The sequence below is a fragment of the Mus musculus genome, chromosome 12 (assembly GCF_000001635.26).
Source record: "Mus musculus strain C57BL/6J chromosome 12, GRCm38.p6 C57BL/6J".
Classification (NCBI taxonomy): Eukaryota; Metazoa; Chordata; class Mammalia; order Rodentia; family Muridae; genus Mus; species Mus musculus.
This window is the reverse complement of record NC_000078.6, coordinates 86,132,963-86,152,025: the sequence shown is the minus strand read 5'-3', so window position 1 is coordinate 86,152,025 and position 19,063 is coordinate 86,132,963. Positions and strand designations below refer to the sequence as shown.

General features: G+C 48.1%; 1 protein-coding gene across 2 annotated transcripts in view; it reads right to left on the bottom strand.

The window, feature by feature from the left end:
• Ift43 (intraflagellar transport 43) overlaps positions 1-19,063 on the bottom strand; it is a 79,899-nt gene that overhangs the window by 10,434 nt on the left and 50,402 nt on the right. Inside the window, exons 4-5 of one of the 2 annotated variants that reach the window (NM_001199843.1) lie at positions 13,201-13,233; positions 11,931-11,974 (exon numbers count right to left, since the gene is read on the bottom strand). In NM_001199843.1, coding sequence (NP_001186772.1) covers positions 11,931-11,974; positions 13,201-13,233 — 77 coding nt within the window. The remainder of the gene's footprint in view (positions 1-11,930; positions 11,975-13,200; positions 13,234-19,063) is intronic. The other variant, NM_029601.3, reaches the window with a different exon arrangement.

The window sequence follows — 19,063 nt, the reverse complement described above, 5'->3', positions numbered from 1 at the left end:
AGAGTTTGCCTCGGGCACTTTTAAATGATGGTGTCTCAAATCTGTAATCATCCTTCAAGAGCTTTCTCTTAAAGGGTCTTTTAGGTAAACCTAGTCCGTCAACCACACTTACGGACTCAGGAATCAAACTGTCCTCCAGCGGGTGTGTATCGTCCCATGGCCGGTGACTGGCAATAAAGTTTCAGAAAGCTGGGGAGGCTAACACTAGGAAGAAAGATCCACCACTCGGTTAGATTCACCTCGTGCAAGGGTTGGGGCGGGGGGGGGGGGAAGATCACCTTTTACTTCCTCCCCAGATTTTGGCCACCTGGGGGTTTGGCTGGCTCAGGATTTATTTGTTCTTACAAATGTCCATTTGTGTCAGAAGGGAAGAAAAAACACTTTCCAAGCAAAGGCGAGGTGATATCCCATGTCTAACCTTAGACACACAGACACACCTCACCCTTTCCATTTCTCCTAGGCAATACCAGGCAGCCAGGTTGTCACAGGAGCAACCAACCATCTAATGAGGGTGTATGGGCAATCACCACCACCCAACCATCTAATGAGGGTGTATGGGCAATCACCACCATCCAAGACCATAACCTGCTGGGCTTTGGTTGCAGCTCTGGAGCCAGGGTTCTCTTCGCTGTAGAGAATACTGGGCTTTTTGTTTACACAATTCCCATCATTTGAAAAAGGTCCTAGGACAGTGAGCCTCTTTCTCCTGGTCACATACACACAAGGAGCTTAGAGCCTCTGTGTAGGGGCTGCTGTCTCTAAGAGGAGCTGGCTACACAGAAGGGCTCTTCTACTCTTGTGCCACAGCTGCCCACTCCCTTCACAATTGTGGAAGAGGGACTGCATCTGGCTCTAAGAGTGGAACGACCACTCAGCCACATGTGGACAGCCTTAGAGAATTACATCGGAGGTAATTCTATCCTACTTAGAGTCTACCTTCTGTCCTCATGAAGAATAAATCAGGAGCTGAGAACACATACCCTCACTTGTCAGCTGAATGTTGGGTGACCTGCTATGAATCCTATCCCTCATTTCACTGTTGACGATGCTCTCTCCCCATGCTCCTGGAGGAAGGTCACACAACCTGCTTCATAAAAACCATGCATGCATACATGGTACAAAGCTTTCACTCTCATCCTGCCCCTTCAGATGGGGACACGCCAGTAACCTGTTCATGTGAACAAAGACTGCAACCCAAGAGAAAGTGGTTGTTGACTGTGCTTCGTTCAGACGGAGATGTGATGACAGCAACTCTGGTGAGTCTATTAGGGTTTGAATGAGAAGTGTCCCCACAGGTTCCCAGCTATGAATACCATTCTCCAGCTGGCAGTGTTACTATGAACCTATGGGGCCTTGAGGAGGTATTGCTCATCTGGAAGAAGTAGGTTATTGGTGACAGGTCTTTGCAAATTATATCATCATTGGTGCACCATGATGTAAAAAGCCACCACAACACCTGCACATACTTCTACCACTGTGACCTTAACTGCCTCATCATGTTTCTCCTCCGTGATGGACTGAGACCCTCCAAAACTGTGAGCCAAAATAAATTCCAGCTTATACTATAGTCATGGTGACTCAGAAGTGAGGAATACATTTGTGACTGGAAACTTCAGGATACGGCTCAGACACAGAGCTGTCTGTCTGTATGTCTCTGTCTGTCTGTCTATCTTTCTGGGCTTTGCCAGTTGCAGCAACAGGAGTCTACTGTGTACTTCTTGCCATTGCTATGCAGAACCCCCTCTAGGGGCCCAAAGCTATGGGGCTCATCTTAGACTGGATGTCCAAAATCATGAACCCTAACAAACCTTTTCTCTTCCTAAGTTCATTATCTCAGATATTTCATTATAGTAAGGGAAAGATGACAGTGTAGCTACTTTCCCTGTTGCTGTGACAAGACACGCAACAAGAAGCAACTCGGAAAAGGATTTATCTTGGCTCACAATCTGAGGGTACAGTCCCTGGTGACAAGGAGATGAGCCAGCCAGAGCCTGAGGTGGCTGCTCAGCAGGGCCTGAGGTGGCTACTCGCTTTGCCTCCACAGTTAGGAAGGCAGAGAGAAATGGCTGCTACTGCTCCTCTAGCTGTCTCCTTTTTATGCAGTCCAGCAGGGTGGGTGGGTGGGTCTTCCTGCCACAATTCCTCTCATCTAGAGGGTCTTGCAGCCATGCCTGCCTGCCTCTAGGGTGATTGTGGGTCTTGTTTGTCAAGTAGAAAACCAGTATATATCAGTACACTGATTAAAACCAGGGTGTCAAACACAAATGTCAATGAGGACACCACCATAAGTAACACTGGAAACAAGGCTACCAAGCACCTAGGACTCAGCACGTCCCACGGACTGCTCTAGCTGTGCCTTCGCCATCGTTGCAGCTAGGCGCCTACACAGTGGGTCAGAATCTGCCATGAGGGTGTGCCCAACTGTCCCAGGTCTGCCAGTACTGTCCCAACACGGCACACAGAACCTGGCAGGCACTGCCCTTCCGACTGGTTTTCGTCCTCTGGAGGAGCTGGTTGCTAATTTGTCAGTGCCAGCTTATTTACTAGGTCCCATCTAGGTGAGTTATACACTGCAAAGCTCTCACTTCCTCCTCTGTGAGAGGCTGAAGTGCACCTCGGTGTGCACACACAGTGCCTCCACAGGTGAGGCAGTTAGCACGACGGTGGACACAAGCTGTATTATCAATGCTCTTTCCTGTGGGATTGGTTTCTGTTTCAACATTCTTACCCAATATCCTATAAACAAAGTAAGGCACAGAGCAAAGGGAGGGCAGCCCGTTCTTGGCTCACAACCTCTGTGCTGGCTGCAGTTACCTGCTGTTACCTGCTGAGGCAGGGAAGGCGTGAACGGTGACAGAATGGACTACTAACCAGTATCAATTACTATTGCTTAACTAAAATTATGAACACAAAGCAAAAGCAAGCAGGCTTAGGAGGCAGCTAGGAAATGCCACAAGCTGCATGAAGCTAAGCAAGGCAGGCGACACACGAAGACTGCTCTCACTGAGCATGGGAGGAATCGAGGCTCCATCTTATCTGTTTCTCTCTCTCTCTCTCTCTCTCTCTCTCTCTCTCTCTCTCCCTCCCCCTCCCTCCCTCCCTCCCACCCTTCCCTCCCTCCCTTTCTTTCGAGACAGGGTTTCTCTGTGTAGCCCTGGCTGTCCTGGAACTCACTCTGTAGACCAGACTGGCCTCGAAAGAAATCTTTCCACTTTCTCCTTTTCTTCGTCCAAGCTCTTCAGGCTCCAAGTGACTCTGCTGTTTGCAGGAGGGATGCAGGATGTGGTGGAAGGGTTAAGCAAGAATGAGACAGCACCCAAAAGAGAGGCTGAAAAGCCCAGGGAAGATGATGGGGGAGCAAGAGTCAGGGGTCGGCTCAGAGATAGCCCTCTAGAGATAGCGCATTTCCAATTCCGCTGACAGCACTCACCCACATCTCCTTCCAGCCTCATTGCGTAGCTGTGTTCAGCCACTTTTACCTATTTTCCCTGTTGACATGGATAGAAAATTGAGCAATTACCCTTAAACTCAAAGCTCTCAGATCATCCAGATTGCTACACTTGAAGAATTAAGTCCCCAGTCGCCCCTGGCTAGAAGTGGCTCGATTCAGCTTGTCCTTTAGGAATTAAACACTTTTTGGTTGGCCAGAAGGATTTATTATTCCTAGGTCTAAGGCATTTCACTTCTGTCAAAACTGGACCTCAGGATGTGAAAGAGACAGCTCTCCCCAGGGGGGCTGAGGTGCACCCACAGCCTGGGGCTGCTACCAGAGGGAGTCACCGTGCCAGATATGGTCCTGCAGGATGCAGGAGGGCGATGCTCTAACACAGTGGCTTCTTTTATTGAGCTCCTGTTTTTCAGGGGCTTCCCATCCTTAAAGGTTAGGTTAGGGAGGCTCATGGATGGTTTTCTAACTTGCATTTTGGTTTGACATAAATGACTTGAAAGTAGAGTCCATGTTCAGATGTATATCCAGAGAAGGTTTTAGCCTGAATATTCCTCGCATATGCGCATGCACTTCCACGTGTGTGCTTGCACTTCCACGTGTGTGCTTACTCCTTGAGGCTGGAGACATGGGGTGTTTTCCTCATTGCTCACTACCGTTATCTGTTGAGACAGGGTCTCTCACTAAAACTGAAGCTTCCAGTTTGGTGACACCGGGTGGCAAGCACCCCGGAGATCCTCCTGTTTCTACTTCCCCAGTGTCAGGGTTGCAGGCACACACTGCCGTACCCAGGGTTTTCACGTGAGTGCTGATAAAAACCCAAGTCCATGCTTGCATGGAGAGCCCTTTGTCAATTGAGGCTTCTCCCCAGCGTCCCTGAACACTCTTACTGAAGTTAAAGACTTTCTTTTCTCCGTCCCTATACCACCTCTCAGTGTTCTTTACAGCCTCACAGTCATACCGTCTACTGCTTGGTGGGCTTTAGGGCTGACAGGGATTAGAAGGGCTAGAAGAGGTTAGGAGGGATACATCTTTCTACCGGTCCTCCCCTTCTCTTATTTCCTAACCCCACTGTCCTTCCCTGGCAACTAACTTCTGCTCTACAATCAGCTGAGGTTTGGAGTCACTTCTGCAGACTGCCCTTCCGTTCTGTCACCCAATTCAAGTTAGGTCTCCATTCTCCTAACAGCGCTTACACTCTTTCTCCAAGGGACTGAGTCATAGTGCGTTCCTACTTATTCAGTTGGGTGATAATGTCTTGTGTTCAGCCCCTTGCTAGACTGTAAGCTGCCTTGAAGGCAAAGATGGTGAGTATCTTGCCGTACGCATCACTCAGCAGAGTGTTGTACAAGTGGTTGCCAAGTCAATGATTCAGGGAGCGGCTTGTCCTGCATCACTCTCAGAGACTGAACTCAATCCTTTTCCAGACATGACACTCCTTTTCAAATGCCAGACAGCCTTCCAGTGACAGAGAGCTGATGGCTTCACAACAAGCCAAAAACTTGATTTTAAGAATGGATGATTGGTGGTGGCTCAGTGGTTAAGAGCACTGACTGCTCTTTCAGAGGTCCTGAGTTCAATTCCCAGCAACCACAGGGTGGCTCACAACCATCTGTAATGGGATCTGATGCCCTCTTCTGGCATGCAGGTGTGCATGCAGATATAGCATTGTGTACAGAAAATAAAGAAATAATCTTTTTTTTTTTAAAGATGATCTACAAATCAAAAAAATGTGATGGAATAGGAAATTAAAATTTTCCAGCATAGCAAAATAACCACTAGAGAAAAAAATGGGAGCCTACAGAGTGGAAGAAGAAAATCTCTGGCAACTATGTATCAGATGAGGAATTCAAATGTGACACACAGAGAACTTCAAACATTAAAACCAAATACCTCCAACTGATAAAGGGGTTAATGAATTGGACAGGAAGTTCTCAAAAAGAAGAAATACAAATAAATATTTGAGAAAGTGTTCAACATTCTTAGCCATCTGAACTGTGTTGAGAGTCCCTCTCACCCTAGTCAGAATAAGCATTATCAAGAAAACCAGTAACAACCAATGCCAAGGCTGTGGTGAGAGGACACCAGCACTCCTGGAGGGAAGAGAAATGGGAGGAGCCACTATGGGAGTTAGTCTGGTTCCTCAAAAATTACAAACAGAGCTACCATGACTCAGCCGGACCACTCCCAGGAATACACTGGAAGGACATAAGTTGATGCATCATGGAGACCCATGCCTTCTTCAGCCCTACTCACCATCAGTAAGAAATGGAACAGGCCTAGATGTCCACAAGCAGACGGAAGAAGAAACTGCCACACACTCTGGTCGAGTCAGCTTGACAGGCCGAGAGGCCTGGAAGCCACTCATGAGGCATAGAGTTTCACAGAAACTCACCTCCTGGAGTCTGGCATTCTCTCTAACCCATACATTAATATTCCATTCCCGCGTTAGTCTGGTGTATGGATCCACGTGCTCTCTTTTAGTATTATCTTATTATAAGTGCCTTTTAAGATTGAATTCTGACATAGCTAAGCCTTCACCAGTGTTCCAACAGTCCTAGAAAGTCCTTGAGCAGACCATGGGCTTGGAATTCAGTAAGAATGTTGCTATTCAGTGACATTCAGAATTGCCTCTGATATTACACTATCACTTTGAATAAAAGCTAAGTCACTGCCCTACACAGGAATTTACCATCATCTAGGAAGAAGGAAGTTTGAGACCTAAAGAGGAACCAGAATAGATACTTAGAACTATAGATAGCTGAGTTACACCCATACACACACACACACACACACACACACACACACACACACACACACACACACACACATTTACATTTACAATGGCCTAAGGGAAAGGTGGACTATACAATAGACTAAAATAGGAACTAAGGCAAGGGCACGAAGCCCTTGACCCTGGCTTCTAAGATTAAGTGAATCTTAGGTGGAGCTCTTGTTGATCCCAGTTGTTAACAATGAATTCTATCCCAGGTGGTTCTTGTTAGACCTTCTGTATTTGTATTCCTCTGTTTTGTGTAAGAATCCAGTAACCTCTTTGTACCTTGCTGGTGTGTCACCCAACTTCCCTATTTTCTTCTGCTCGATTTGACAAATTACATTCAGATTCTACACAACCTCTCCTGTGTGCATCTGTCTGTCATTCCATCTGATGCACTAGAGACCCGTTCCACGCAGACAAAGGGGCCCAGAGGGTCTGCGGCAGAAATGTGGTACACACAGTGGAATTTTAGTCACCCAGAAAGGAAGGTGAATGGTCCTCCTTCAGAGGAAAGGGAGCAACTGAAGGCCAGCATGCAATGCGACAGACAGGCCAGACCCAGAAGCATAGTTGACTACTGCAAATATTCTCTTATATGTAAACTCTAGATTTAAATGTGCATCTACTGTGTGTACCTGTTTGTGTGTGATATAAAGGGAAGGGGAGACCTTAAGGGAAGAGGGGGGAAGATCTAATAGAGCAAATATGACAAGAAAGCTGACGGGAACGCTATTTGATGGGAAGAAGAACACCAGGGAATCACAGGGAACAGGCATAAAAGCGGGCAAAGTATACAACACGTGTGTAAAAATCCCAAATGAAACCCATTCCATTGTATGCTAACTTATTCATCAGGATGCTCATCTAAACAGAGACTTTTCCCCTGTCCACAAAGGCCACACAGGGCTCTGGCTGCTGTTACTCTCCCGCTGTTTTCTATAATCACAGCCTCTCACTTGCCCAAGCACTGTGTGTAGGGATAGGGAAGTGCTTCAAGTTAGAACCAGCAGCTTAGAGAGCTGACCGCAAATCTCCAGAATGTTACTAAAGGCAGTCTGTAGGTGGAATGGACAATTGCTTAGCTCTGCAAACCAGGGTCCTGACTGGCGACGCCAACCATCCTCCACTTGCCGTCTCTCCTTACACCAGGTCCTTTCTTTGATTCCAGCTAATGGAGTCCTGTTCACCCTTCATGACCTGGTCCAAGTTCTTCCTACTTCCTGAAGTGCTTTCAGCCCACACACATCTAAGTACCCAGTCACTTACATGTAACCACGCCCCGCCATGCCACCCTCAGTCTGCCACAGATGCTCAATGCCTGTGGAACTTTTTTTCATCTCTGTTTTGCTTCCCAACAAGGGTCTGAGTTCCTTTAGGTTAGAGCTAACCAGTGTCTTGTGAGGGATTTGCAAATGGCTTCCCAAAGACCTAATCCAACTTGCAGATGTTCTACTTACACAATGTTTTAGAATTCTTTCTTGGGGGCTGGGAGCCTAGCTCAGTGACAGACAGGCTGCTTAGAACACATGTGGCCCTGGGCACAAGCACCACATGCCTCAAAGTGTCATTCTTAATTTCATATTTAATTTTCTCATGCTGGGGACTGAGCCTTACAGGAGCTATGGGCATTTTACAATTAGAAATACAGCCTTAGTCTGCCTGTCTTCTTTTGGAGTATAATTTGAAATCTTTCAAGCCGTGCTCTCTGCGCTCATCCCAGGCTCCAACGCTCTGTCACCTCTCCTCTGGCTGTTTCTTGTGCCTGGATTCTCTGTCTGGCTTCTGCATCCATCTGAGCTCACAACCTAGCCACGTTCATGCAAACAGTCCCAGGTCACGTCTTTTGGCTCAGTGGCAGATGCCCAAGCCCTTTATAAATGTCACTCACTCTGTTTCTATTCTGGAATCATCAAAGTCCCTTTCTCCTGTGTTTTTATGTCCTACTTCCTGGAAGCGGAAGGCACTGGAGGAGAGAATCACACACACACCCCCTCCAGACACCACGCACTCTTTCAGTGACGACCCTGACACTGTAGCTAGTGAGACAAGGCTCCTGAACATGTCCCACGACGGAAAGGCAGGGAAGGAGCAACAGTGTCTTCTTACTGGATCAGACACCCCTACAGGCCACACTGCCCTAGTTACCACCATCCCTAGAACCTGGGGCTACACAGGCCCCAGCAGCACTGGATGGAAACCTATAGACTTTCCTCCTTAAACCTAACCCCCAAGGCTGGTGGTAGGAGACTAGACAGAATGAGGGAGACTTGATCTGGGCTCTGTTCTTCTCCCTTTGGGACGCCCACCTGTGACCCATCTCTGCCGGGTGTGATCAGCCCTTCCCAGGTGATAATGTCCCTTGCTCCCCTAAGAACCTGGATGTGGTTTTATCAAGGGAGCCAGTGGGTCTCCTTAGAGGTGTTCAAAAAGCTGTTTAATGTCAGTGTTGACTCTATGGCCATTAATGAGTCACAGGAATCATTCCTGGGGCCCCACTGGATACTCCAAGTTCACAGGAGCAGTCTTCACTAGCCAACCAAGTAATTCTCTGGGCAAAGATAATTCTAGAAACTAGCTATATGCAACATAGGCTTCTTAGTGCATAATGGATTCTAAACATTCGCATTCAACGGAGTGGACTAAGCCGTGTGAGTGTGAAGTGTGACGTAGGAACTGATTTTCCATTAAGGAGGCAAGCAGAACTGAGTGGAAAAGCAGATTTATGCAGGAGAGGAGGCAGGTGTCTCTCCGGCAGAGCTTGGCAGGGGGCGGGGGGACTCTCAAAACTACAAGTTTCACATGCTAGGTTTATGAAGGGGAAAATATTAGAAGTATTATCTGAAAATGGGTCTCTTTCTTCCATGGTGGTACTTGACAAGCACCCATCAAACACTGTAAGCAGTCTATGAAGATGCCAGCATACCTGAGATATTAGTCACAAAGGCTGAAAATAAGAGCTCTGAGGTCAAAGGTCAGCCTCAAAATCCTGCTGCCACCATTTTTTTTACTGGTTGTGTGACCTTGGGAAAGGTTACTCTTCTCTGACTTAAGTCTGCTTGTCTTCAAAACAGGGAGAATGAACAATTCAAGTGTCATCAGTGTTGGGCCTTATTTGGCCAGATCCTGAGGCCTAGTGAGGAAGCCTGAGCCTTTGCTTCAGTTTAGAGACCTGTCTTGCTCACTTCAGTACTGGAGTGACTCAGCACAACCTGCTTAAACCTGCCTTTGCCCAGCTACCGCTGATGTAGACTAACTTTCTTGGCCATGTGAGTCACCCCATACCCTCTGTCACCCTTCCCCACCCCCTACATCACCTCACCTCACCAAAAATCCCCACATCTTTCCTCAACCCTATATAAACAAAAGACTGATACAATAAAGTGAGTTCTTGCTTTGACAGACTCCTGGCCCTGGTGTGTTTGTTTTGGGCAGTGACACACTCACCATCCCACTCAGCCCCAGAGAGTCTGGGCTAGACCAGGTTCTCTCCTCTCACCTGGACCTGCCGGCAGAGAGCCGACACATCAGCAGGTTAATACACTGTGGTATATCCATATAATCGAATATCATTCCTCAATAAAAATGAAGATACCAATAATACATGCAACAACCTGCACCAATGTAGGGATCAAAATGAGATTTTAAAAAAGGCCAGGCACATTTATGCTTCCATTTATGTAAACTGGGATAAAATGTGTGTACATATGCTTTCATTTATTCTAGAAAATGAAATTCTTTTATCATGAAAAAAAAAAAAGCACTAATAGTTGTTGAGGCCAGAGGCAGTGGGGATGAGCTGAGGTGATGATGGGGACTCTGTACATTCACCGTAACAGTCGTCCACTGGACATAACTGTCAGCCAGACTCAGGCTGTCTACTTTACATAGTTAAGGCTTTCTGTACTTAAACAGACTCAATACAGTTGATTGAAAAACCTTTGGCATGGGGCGATGGGTGTCAAGAACGGGCCCCTAACACTAGCATAACAACATGAGTGATGTTCCCGGGAGCCCAGATAAAAAGCTAAGCAGGGGGGTGTGGGCCCAAAACTCTAGCTACGCAGGGCAGGGCAGGGCAGGCCGGCCGACCCCTGAGCTCACTGGCCAGCTGAGTCAAACTGATGCATTCCAGGTTCACTTCTTTTAAAAATTAAAGGTGAAGAGCTATCAAGAAATGACATCTGCCGGGCGTGGTGGCGCACGCCTTTAATCCCAGCACTCGGGAGGCAGAGGCAGGCGGATTTCTGAGTTCGAGGCCAGCCTGGTCTACAAAGTGAACTCCAGGACAGCCTGGGCTATACAGAGAAACCCTGTCTCGAAAAACCAAAAAAAAAAAAAAAAAAAAAAAAAAAAAAAAAGAAATGACATCTGTATCAGCCTCTCCCCTTTATATGGCAATATATAATGTGTACAAGCACAGACACACACGTGTACACACGCACGTACACACACAAAGACACACACACACACACACACACACACAGAGTCCTGCCGAATATTGACTGTTCCTGAGAATTACCTGATACAGTGTGTAAAATGTAAACATATATATGCCTATTATCCCAGCATGTAAGAATATAAAGCCAGAGGAACAGAAGTTCAAGGCCAGCCTGAGCTACGTGATGGAAATTGTGTCTCCAAATAAATAAATAAATAAATCACTAGCAAACTAGAAAATATGAAGCACCTGTTTGGTGGCTGGTACAAGGTAGAGGTTTAGCAGTAAATGATGGTGACATTGGTGGACAACAGAGGGGCAAGACCCAACTCTCGGGTGTCTCTCCAAGTCCTGCGACACTATGTAGTAATCTCTAAGCCTCAATTTCTTAATGTGTTTAAGGGCAGGTTTGTTCAAGATAGCCTCTAAGCTGCAGCAGTGTGACCCTAAAGCCGTGGACAACCGATGACAACCTGTACAGTCTCTGGTCCCACACATTCACACGCAGCAAGTGTAGCATTTGCAAAGGTTGGACTGTGACATTTTATAGCTACTCCTTGAAATGTAGCATTTTCCAAGGGGGGGGGGGGATGTGAAGAAAGTAGTTCCAGAAGCCCTTTGAGGGGCATGGGAAGGCGGGTCCAGGCAGGGTGGCTAACAGCCTGGACACAGGCCAGAGGGCAAACACCAGTGGATCGAGGGCCACACTGTTTGCTTGTTGTTTCCATTTGGAAGTTTCTGCTCAAAAGCTCTAGAAATTGTGTTTCCTGGATTTAATATTTTCTTACGTAAAACCCAAGTTTCCTGGGATTACAAACACATATACGAGTGACTGGGGACAGGAGTTACTAGAGAAATGACTTGCAGCATGTGCCTTGCCATATACTCCTCCCACCGTTCCAGATTGGCCAGATACCATTATCATCTCCTAGTTCTAAGCTGAGGCTACCATCTTCTTCAGACCTCGGGGAGGGAGGGGGGGGGGGCGCGGCGGGGGGGGGGGAGGCAGCAGCAGCAGCAGTACAGCTAAACTGTCAAGCTTCAGCCTGTCACGAATCCACTCAGGCAGCTTGTTTAAATTAGTGTCTCTTCCTCCCGTTCCAGGTTCCAGAGACACCCACACTGAGCATGGAGGCCTCCCGAGATGAAGAGGAAACTGAACTTTACCGGCGCTTAGGTGGCCGCAGTGGAGAGGCAGAGGTGTGAGTTGCTGTCTGGGGGCTCCCAGGGCTCCTGCCCACACCCTGACTTCTTCTAAGGTCACTCACCGTCGTCGTCTGACCCCATCAGGTTCTGCTGTCGGAGGCGGTGACTGTCAGTGAGGAACAGAACAGGAGAGAAGAAAATGAGTGTCAAAGGACAGCCCAGAGTCAATAAATAAACAGTTAGTAAATAAAGTGTCCTGACTACTTTTACGTCAGCTGAGGGAGCCTCATTTGAGAAGATGCCTCCATGAGATCCAGCTGTGGGCATTTTCTTAAGCAGTGATTGATGGGGGAGGGCCCAGCTCATTGTGGGTGGTGCCTTCCTTCCCTGGCCTGGTGGTCCTGGGTTCTATAAGAAAGCCGGCTGAGCAAGGCATGAGGAGCAAGAAAGCAGCATCCCTCCACGGCTTCTGCATCAGCTCCTGTCTCCAAGTTCCTGCCCTGTTTGAGTTCCTGTCCTGACTTCCTTCCTTGATGTGGGAGAGTAAGCCAACTAAGCCCTTTCCCCCTTGCTTTTGGTCACAGTGTTTCATCACAGCAATAGAAACCCTAAGACAACAGTTAATACGTATAAATTCTCCTTCTTCAGTAATCATGGTTAAACCTTTTCAGGCAAATGGGTCTGCTGCGCACGACTGCACTGGCTGTGGAACACAGCACTTCCAAGGGCAGCACCCGGGCTGGCATGGATGCTCCCCACCTCTGGGGATGTGAGAACACCTGCCACTAGATCTTCTCTACAGCCTCTTCCCTTAATTTCAATTAACATCATTTTTCAACAGTAAGTCTTGGGAGAAGGGCAGCGTCAATGGACTGTCATTCTCTCTGCGCACCTGGGTTATCACAGTGGAAAGTTTGGGCTCGAACGCTGGTTCCTGGCCATGTGAAAACGTAAGGCTATGATATGGCACCAGTGCCAGGTTCTGACCTTCAGGGGAGGAGGCAGCGTGAAGCAAGCCCTTAATTTATCACACAGATCCCTGGCCACGGCCAGATTCCAGGCCATCTGATTTTTCTTTTTGAAGACTTAATTATGACTTTTATTTATGAGCCTGAGTATTGTGTCTGGATGTGTGTATGTGCACCGTGTGTGCCTGGTTTCCACGGAGGTCAGTTCAAGCCTCTAGAACTGGAGTTGAGGATGCCCGTGAGCTGCTAGGTGGGTGCTGGAAACCCAACCCAAGTGTTCCGTAACGGCTCGTAAATACTGAGCCGCCTCTCTAGGCCTCCATCTGCTTCCCCAGTGCTCGACACAGTTTGGAGAGACAGTGACAGCCAAGGCCACGCTGCTGGCAAAGCTTACTACAGGAGACACAATAACATGGGGACTTACTCTTCCATCTCTTCAGAAACTTTCTTTCCCAATCTGGAAAAAAAAAAGGGAGAGAGAGAGAGAGAGAGAGAATATTTAAGACAACTTATGAGTCTCACACACAAAAGCATTGTCTGGGGAGAGGCTCAAGTGGACACATCCCAAATGCCACTGTAAGGGTATGTGTGTCTGCACACATGTGTGTGTGCCTTAGCATGCATATGTGTGCACCTCTGTGTGTGTCTCTCTGTCTCTCTGTGTTTGTGTATCTGCATGTATGTCTGTGTGTATGTGTATCTGTGTGTGGTGCCTGTGTGTGTGTCTCTCTCTGTGTACATGGGCATATGTGTCTGTGTGTCCCTCTATATATGTGTCTCTGTATGTATGTATCTCTGGGTGTAGGGGAAGAGTGGGGAGGGAGAGAGCCCATGTCCAGCCAGAGTTTCTGTGCTCTGGGCAGGTGAATGCAGGAGGACTGCCGAACGCTTTCCACTCAGCCCTGGGGGCCATCTGGCTGTGTGAAGCCACTGACCCCACTTGGCGGGGGGTGGACAAGGGGCAGCCCCTGGTACCAGGTTCTCAGTTTCTGGCATCCCACACTGGATACGGCAGAGAAGCTGAGAACAGAATAGGGGCCCCAGGGCAACACTCTCAGCCCCAGAGATATGGGAAGAGGGCAGAGGGAGAGAGGTTCTCACGAAGGTGGGAGTCCTTAGTCCGGGCCTTGGCTGGAGTGTAGGAAGGCCTTCTGATGGGAGGTTAGGCGCAGCTCACTAGAAGAAAGCCTAACCCACCCTCCAAGCACAGTGGGCCTTAATGAACAGACACACTTTATGGTTTTAGAGCTTTATTGTAGAAAGGCAGGGGGAAAGTGAGAAGGTAGAAAGAGAGAGAGACTGGCCATGGCCAAGAGGAGGGGAAGGGGAAGGGGAAGGGGAAGGGGAAGGGGAAGGGGAAGGGGAAGGGGAAGGGGAAGGGGAAGGGGAAGGGGAAGGGAGAAAGAGAGTTAGAGAGTAAGAAAGGTGAAGGCTTAGAGAGAGAGAGGTAAAAGCTTAGAGAGTAAGAGAGAGCGAGTAAGAGGGAGAGAGCGAGGTGGGGCCAAGCAGCCCCTCTTATAGTGGGCTTGTTATCTTGCAGTTGCTAGGTAAACTGGGAGGAGTCTAGCCTAAAGGTCAGAAGCTTGGGACATTGCCTACTTGACTACTAGCCACATGCTTCTCTTGTGCGGGCTGTGGGGGCGGTAACTTCGTCAGGAGCCAGGGGTCCAGGAGACATGAGGGAATGCCTTCTGTCTCATGTAGGTGGGAATTACCACCACTGGGTTTCATCTGGGTACACAACCTCAGCTCGACTGGAGACTAGGCTGTCTATGCATAGTCCATTGCCCCACATATCTCTCTGTGTGTATGTGTGTCTGTGTATATGTGTGTATGTGTCTGTTTATCTCTGTGATGAGGTGGAGAGGTACATACTCAGGTATGCATGTATTCAGCAGAATCAGAGATTGGATCAGGTGTCTCCCTGGATCACCCTTCACCACCATCCCCTTCTCCCTCTTTAACATAGAGCTGGCCTGTAACTCTCTACATAGACCAGGCTGGCCTAAACCTCACAGGAATCCATTCGCCTTGCATCTGCCTCCTGAATACTGGGTTTAAAGGCCCATACCATCACGTCCTGCCACCTTATTTTTGAAACAGGATTTCTGTCATTGAACCTGGTACTCACTGATTGGTTAGACTAGCTGGCCAGCAATCTGTGGACCCCTGCCCCATGCCAGGGTGACAACCATAAATGACCATACCATGTTTTTGTTTTGATTTTTGGGTTTTTCAAGACAGGGTTTCTCTGTATAGCCCTGGCTGTCCTGTGCCAGGACCAGGCTGGGCTTAAACTCAGAGATCCACCTGCCTCTGCCCCCCAAGTGCTGGGATCAAAGGCTGAGACATTTCTGGATCAGCCGATGTTGGGATGGGGAACCCAGGTTGTTGTTATTTGTGGTATTATTATTGCTGCCATTACATGGTATTATTATTAATATTTTATGTGATTGGGAACTGAAGTAGCAATGAAATAGTTTTCTATTTATGGTTGGGGGTCACCCCAATGTGAAGAACTATATTAAAGGGTCCGATTGACAGGAACACTTACAACCACTGCTCAAGAGTGCAGGTGAGCTTGGTTTGGGCCACTCTGATGGTTCTTTTAACAAATGCTCATCTTTCTGGATTACTGCAATAACAAAAAGCTTGGCAGCAACACAACCTCTGGGACAGAAGCCTGAACTCTGCCACCCTGAGACCCCTCCTACAAGGCCAGGAATAGTTCTGAGTCAGCGCGCCATTGGTTTCCTTAGAGGAGCCAAGGGACGACAGTAGGATGAGTCCTATAGTTATGTGGGTATCAGTGTGTGAGTAAAGGTGGCCTGGGTGGGAAGTAGGTTCCAGCCTATGGTGTCTTTCCCTATAGAAAGACAAATAGGCACATAGGTGTGCCTTCAGAGATCCAATATGAAGTACTGCCTCAGATACACTACATCACTACATCCGTCTGATACCCAAGGGCATCTTAGGTAGCATGGTGCCACACACACAACAGTTGTCAGTACTTTCCAAAGACATCCGCAGGGTACTGCAGGTGTCTTCAGTAACCAATGACGCTCAAGGCTACTGGGCACTGAGGCCATGGGCCTCACGCTGGACAAAGCTAGTCAGCGATGAGCTTGACACTAGACACTGCTTCTCTGATTTTCACCCTAGGTCGCAGACACACTGCCTCAGCTGACAAGCCAGCATCCCTAGGGCACCCACACATCTGTTTGGATTCCTGTGCACACAGCCCTTTGTACTGCCCCTGCCTACACAAAGAACTCAAGGCTGCAGATAACCCTCCCAACAGGCAGCTCTTAACCACAGGAGGCAACAAAATCACACACAAGACTTTCTCAATGGAGAACTGCCAATCCCACCACCTCCCCCCTGGTAGCAATTTCTAGAAACAGTTATGCAATGGTTACAAGAGTCACAGCTGTATTCCAGATACGAGGCTGGACTGCATGACTGCTAAGCAGCAAACCACACACCTGCCTTCCACCACAAGTGTTAACGAAGAAGAAATGCCTGGGAGCCCAAACAGCTCACAAAGCAAAGCTCCCGTTCCCCAGATTCACTCAGAGTCCGTGGTGTTTGTTCACCACCATGGCAGGCCAGGCAATGCAGACCCATCAGAGGTGCTCACTCAATATGCAAAATATAAAAGCACGGAGCTTGCTGAGACAGCATTTGAAGAGTTAATCAAGTGGCAGGTTTCTTGTGAGAGGCCTCTCCATCACTTGCTGCCTGCTTTGGCCATTCTGCAGAATACAGCTTTGCCTGTGGACCAGAAGAAATAACCCCACCCAGCTCCCACCTTGCAGACGTGGTGACAGTGGTGAGGAAGCCTGTCCGGTCTGCCAGCAACTGGAAAGGGAGAGATCCTGGCCATCTGTAGTGGCCCTTAGCAAACCACGAAAACACTGGGCCAGGAGCTGCTGGCCTCCCAGTGCTGGCCTCTCAGACAGACGTGCTTATCTGCTGCCCTGATACCACCACCTTCCTCTAAAGTCCAGTCCCCTCCCGGTCTTTATATCTGTGTCTCTCTGCCCTGTTCAGCTTGATGAAGCCTCACGGTTCTCGGGAAAGTTGAGAGTTGGCTTTGGGGCTGCCGGACACTGGGCACTAACAATGTTTAACTTAGGCACCACATTACATATAGCACACACGATGCACTAGAACAATCCCTTATCACTCTTATTCACTCTACTGCACAACTGAAGAAGCTGAGGCTCAGAGATATAAAGCTCCCAGCTTTCTGCTGACCACCTGGAGAGCAGCAGGTGTGAATGAAAGCCAAGACAGCTAATGGCAAAGCCCAGCTCTTAACCCCTGCCTGACAAGGATGCACAGACAGTAACAGCAGCTCTACATGGGCAGATATGTCCCTTCCATACCCTCTGCTAGGAACCAGTTAATACTTTCCATTAGACAATCCTGCTTTGAACTTATAGCAGGGCTTCAGCTTTGCCAAGTCTCACAGTCCAGTGGTTTATTACACACTTTGTAATATGGCGGGGATGGAGGTGGGGGTGGGGGTGGGAGTGGGGGTATTACTGGGCTAGGTCACCTTCTCTTCCCTGGTCTTACCTTTTTGCTTATTGGACTGGCTGAGGACAAGCATGACCTCAGTGTCGCATTGCATGACCTCAGCCATGGAAATCCAAGGACTCTGGGTTCTCCTGCTTTCGTTCTGGGGCTCCATGGAAAAGAATGTGCTATCGAGTTAAAAATCACCCTTGGGTGACTCATCAGATGAGGGTCTATCTACCTCTGTGTACTTGATTCATTTCTCCAACTCTCCTGCAGCTATCTGTCCTCGATGGCCTGATTCATCAAGGGCTTGGGTTGGCCACAACAATCAAAATAAGGACCACATACGAGGGACAGTAAGTGATTATGACTGCAACCTGCAGACATTGCCAGCAGCTGAAGGTGAGGCCCCCAAAGCAACCTGGATCTCCTTTGCCACCAGACAAAGACCTAACTCGGACCTCCTGGAAACAGTCTCTCTCTGCCTAATGGAACACTGCGGAGATGTAAATGGAGATAAAGTACCATGGCTCAGAGGACAGCCGGGACTCTATCTTTATGCAGCATGACAATGTTCGGTGGTTAATTAGACACCGTTAACCTAGTTTAGCAGGGGACATAACTGGGATAAATGGGGGGAAGTGTCCTTGAAGCCAAATGGACCCCAGACCTCCTGTACATTCCCAAAAATCATTGCGTCTAATTTCTAGGAAGCAGAGTGAAGAGTTTGGGACAACTATAACCCATTGCAGATGAGAAGACTCTAAAGTCACATGGGTCTGTGCAAAAAAGATGAGATTCAGCAGCAGGGACCAAGTTCATAGAAGAGAATAAGAGAGCCATAATGGTTACAGCTCCTTGCAGTTTACCAACGTGTCCTCCTGTGAAAGGAAGCAATCAAAATGCTATTTTCCTACAAGTGTCCTAGCCTCATGGTTAAAAATGCCTGACAGAAACCTCAGAACTGCTGGGCCTGGTGGTATACACCTTTAATTCCAGCACTCAAGAAGCAGAGGCAGGTGGATTTCTATGAGTTTGAGGACTTGGTCTTCATAGTGAGTTCAAGGCCAGACATAGTGAAACTCTGTCTCCAAAAATAAAATAAGGTGAAATGAAATAAAATACCCAAACAAAAAATTCACCTCCCCATCACCTCTGAAAGCTCAGAGGCGACTTTCAGCCAGGCCTGAGTGAAGGGAGGCCCTTTCTCCCTGATCCCCAAACCAAGGCTCCACATTTTAACGCATACAGCCTTCCAAATGGGCCTTCATGATGGAGAGCGAAGGGAAAGTGAGATTGCCATTGTAAACATGACTGCACCATCCACTCAGGACCAGGTAATGAATGGAACATTTGAGTCTCTGCTCTAAGCTCTCCCGACACACACACACCTAAAATTCCAGAGAAAAGCCAACAGATTTCTCACTCAAGTCTCTTCTGAAAGAGCAAGTGCCTATCTTCCATCCCTCAGGGCCTAGCTCCAGTCATCTGTGTGTTTAGTGTCCAAAAAGATTAGTATTATCCCTTGTCACTTCTTTTAAAGATAAGTAAGAATTCCCTAGCATCCAAATTTTGTCACTGGGTGGCTCTAGGTCACATTGCATCCTATGTAGTTTGTGTAAGAATAGTTCATCATCAAGTATCATGTTGAGAGATGAAAACCCGCATCCCAGTCCCATCTGTGCATACACTCTGTCCTCTGGATGAGATAGAGAATCACACAGCCATTCCTGGATGAAGTCTGCCCCCTGCTGGGAAGA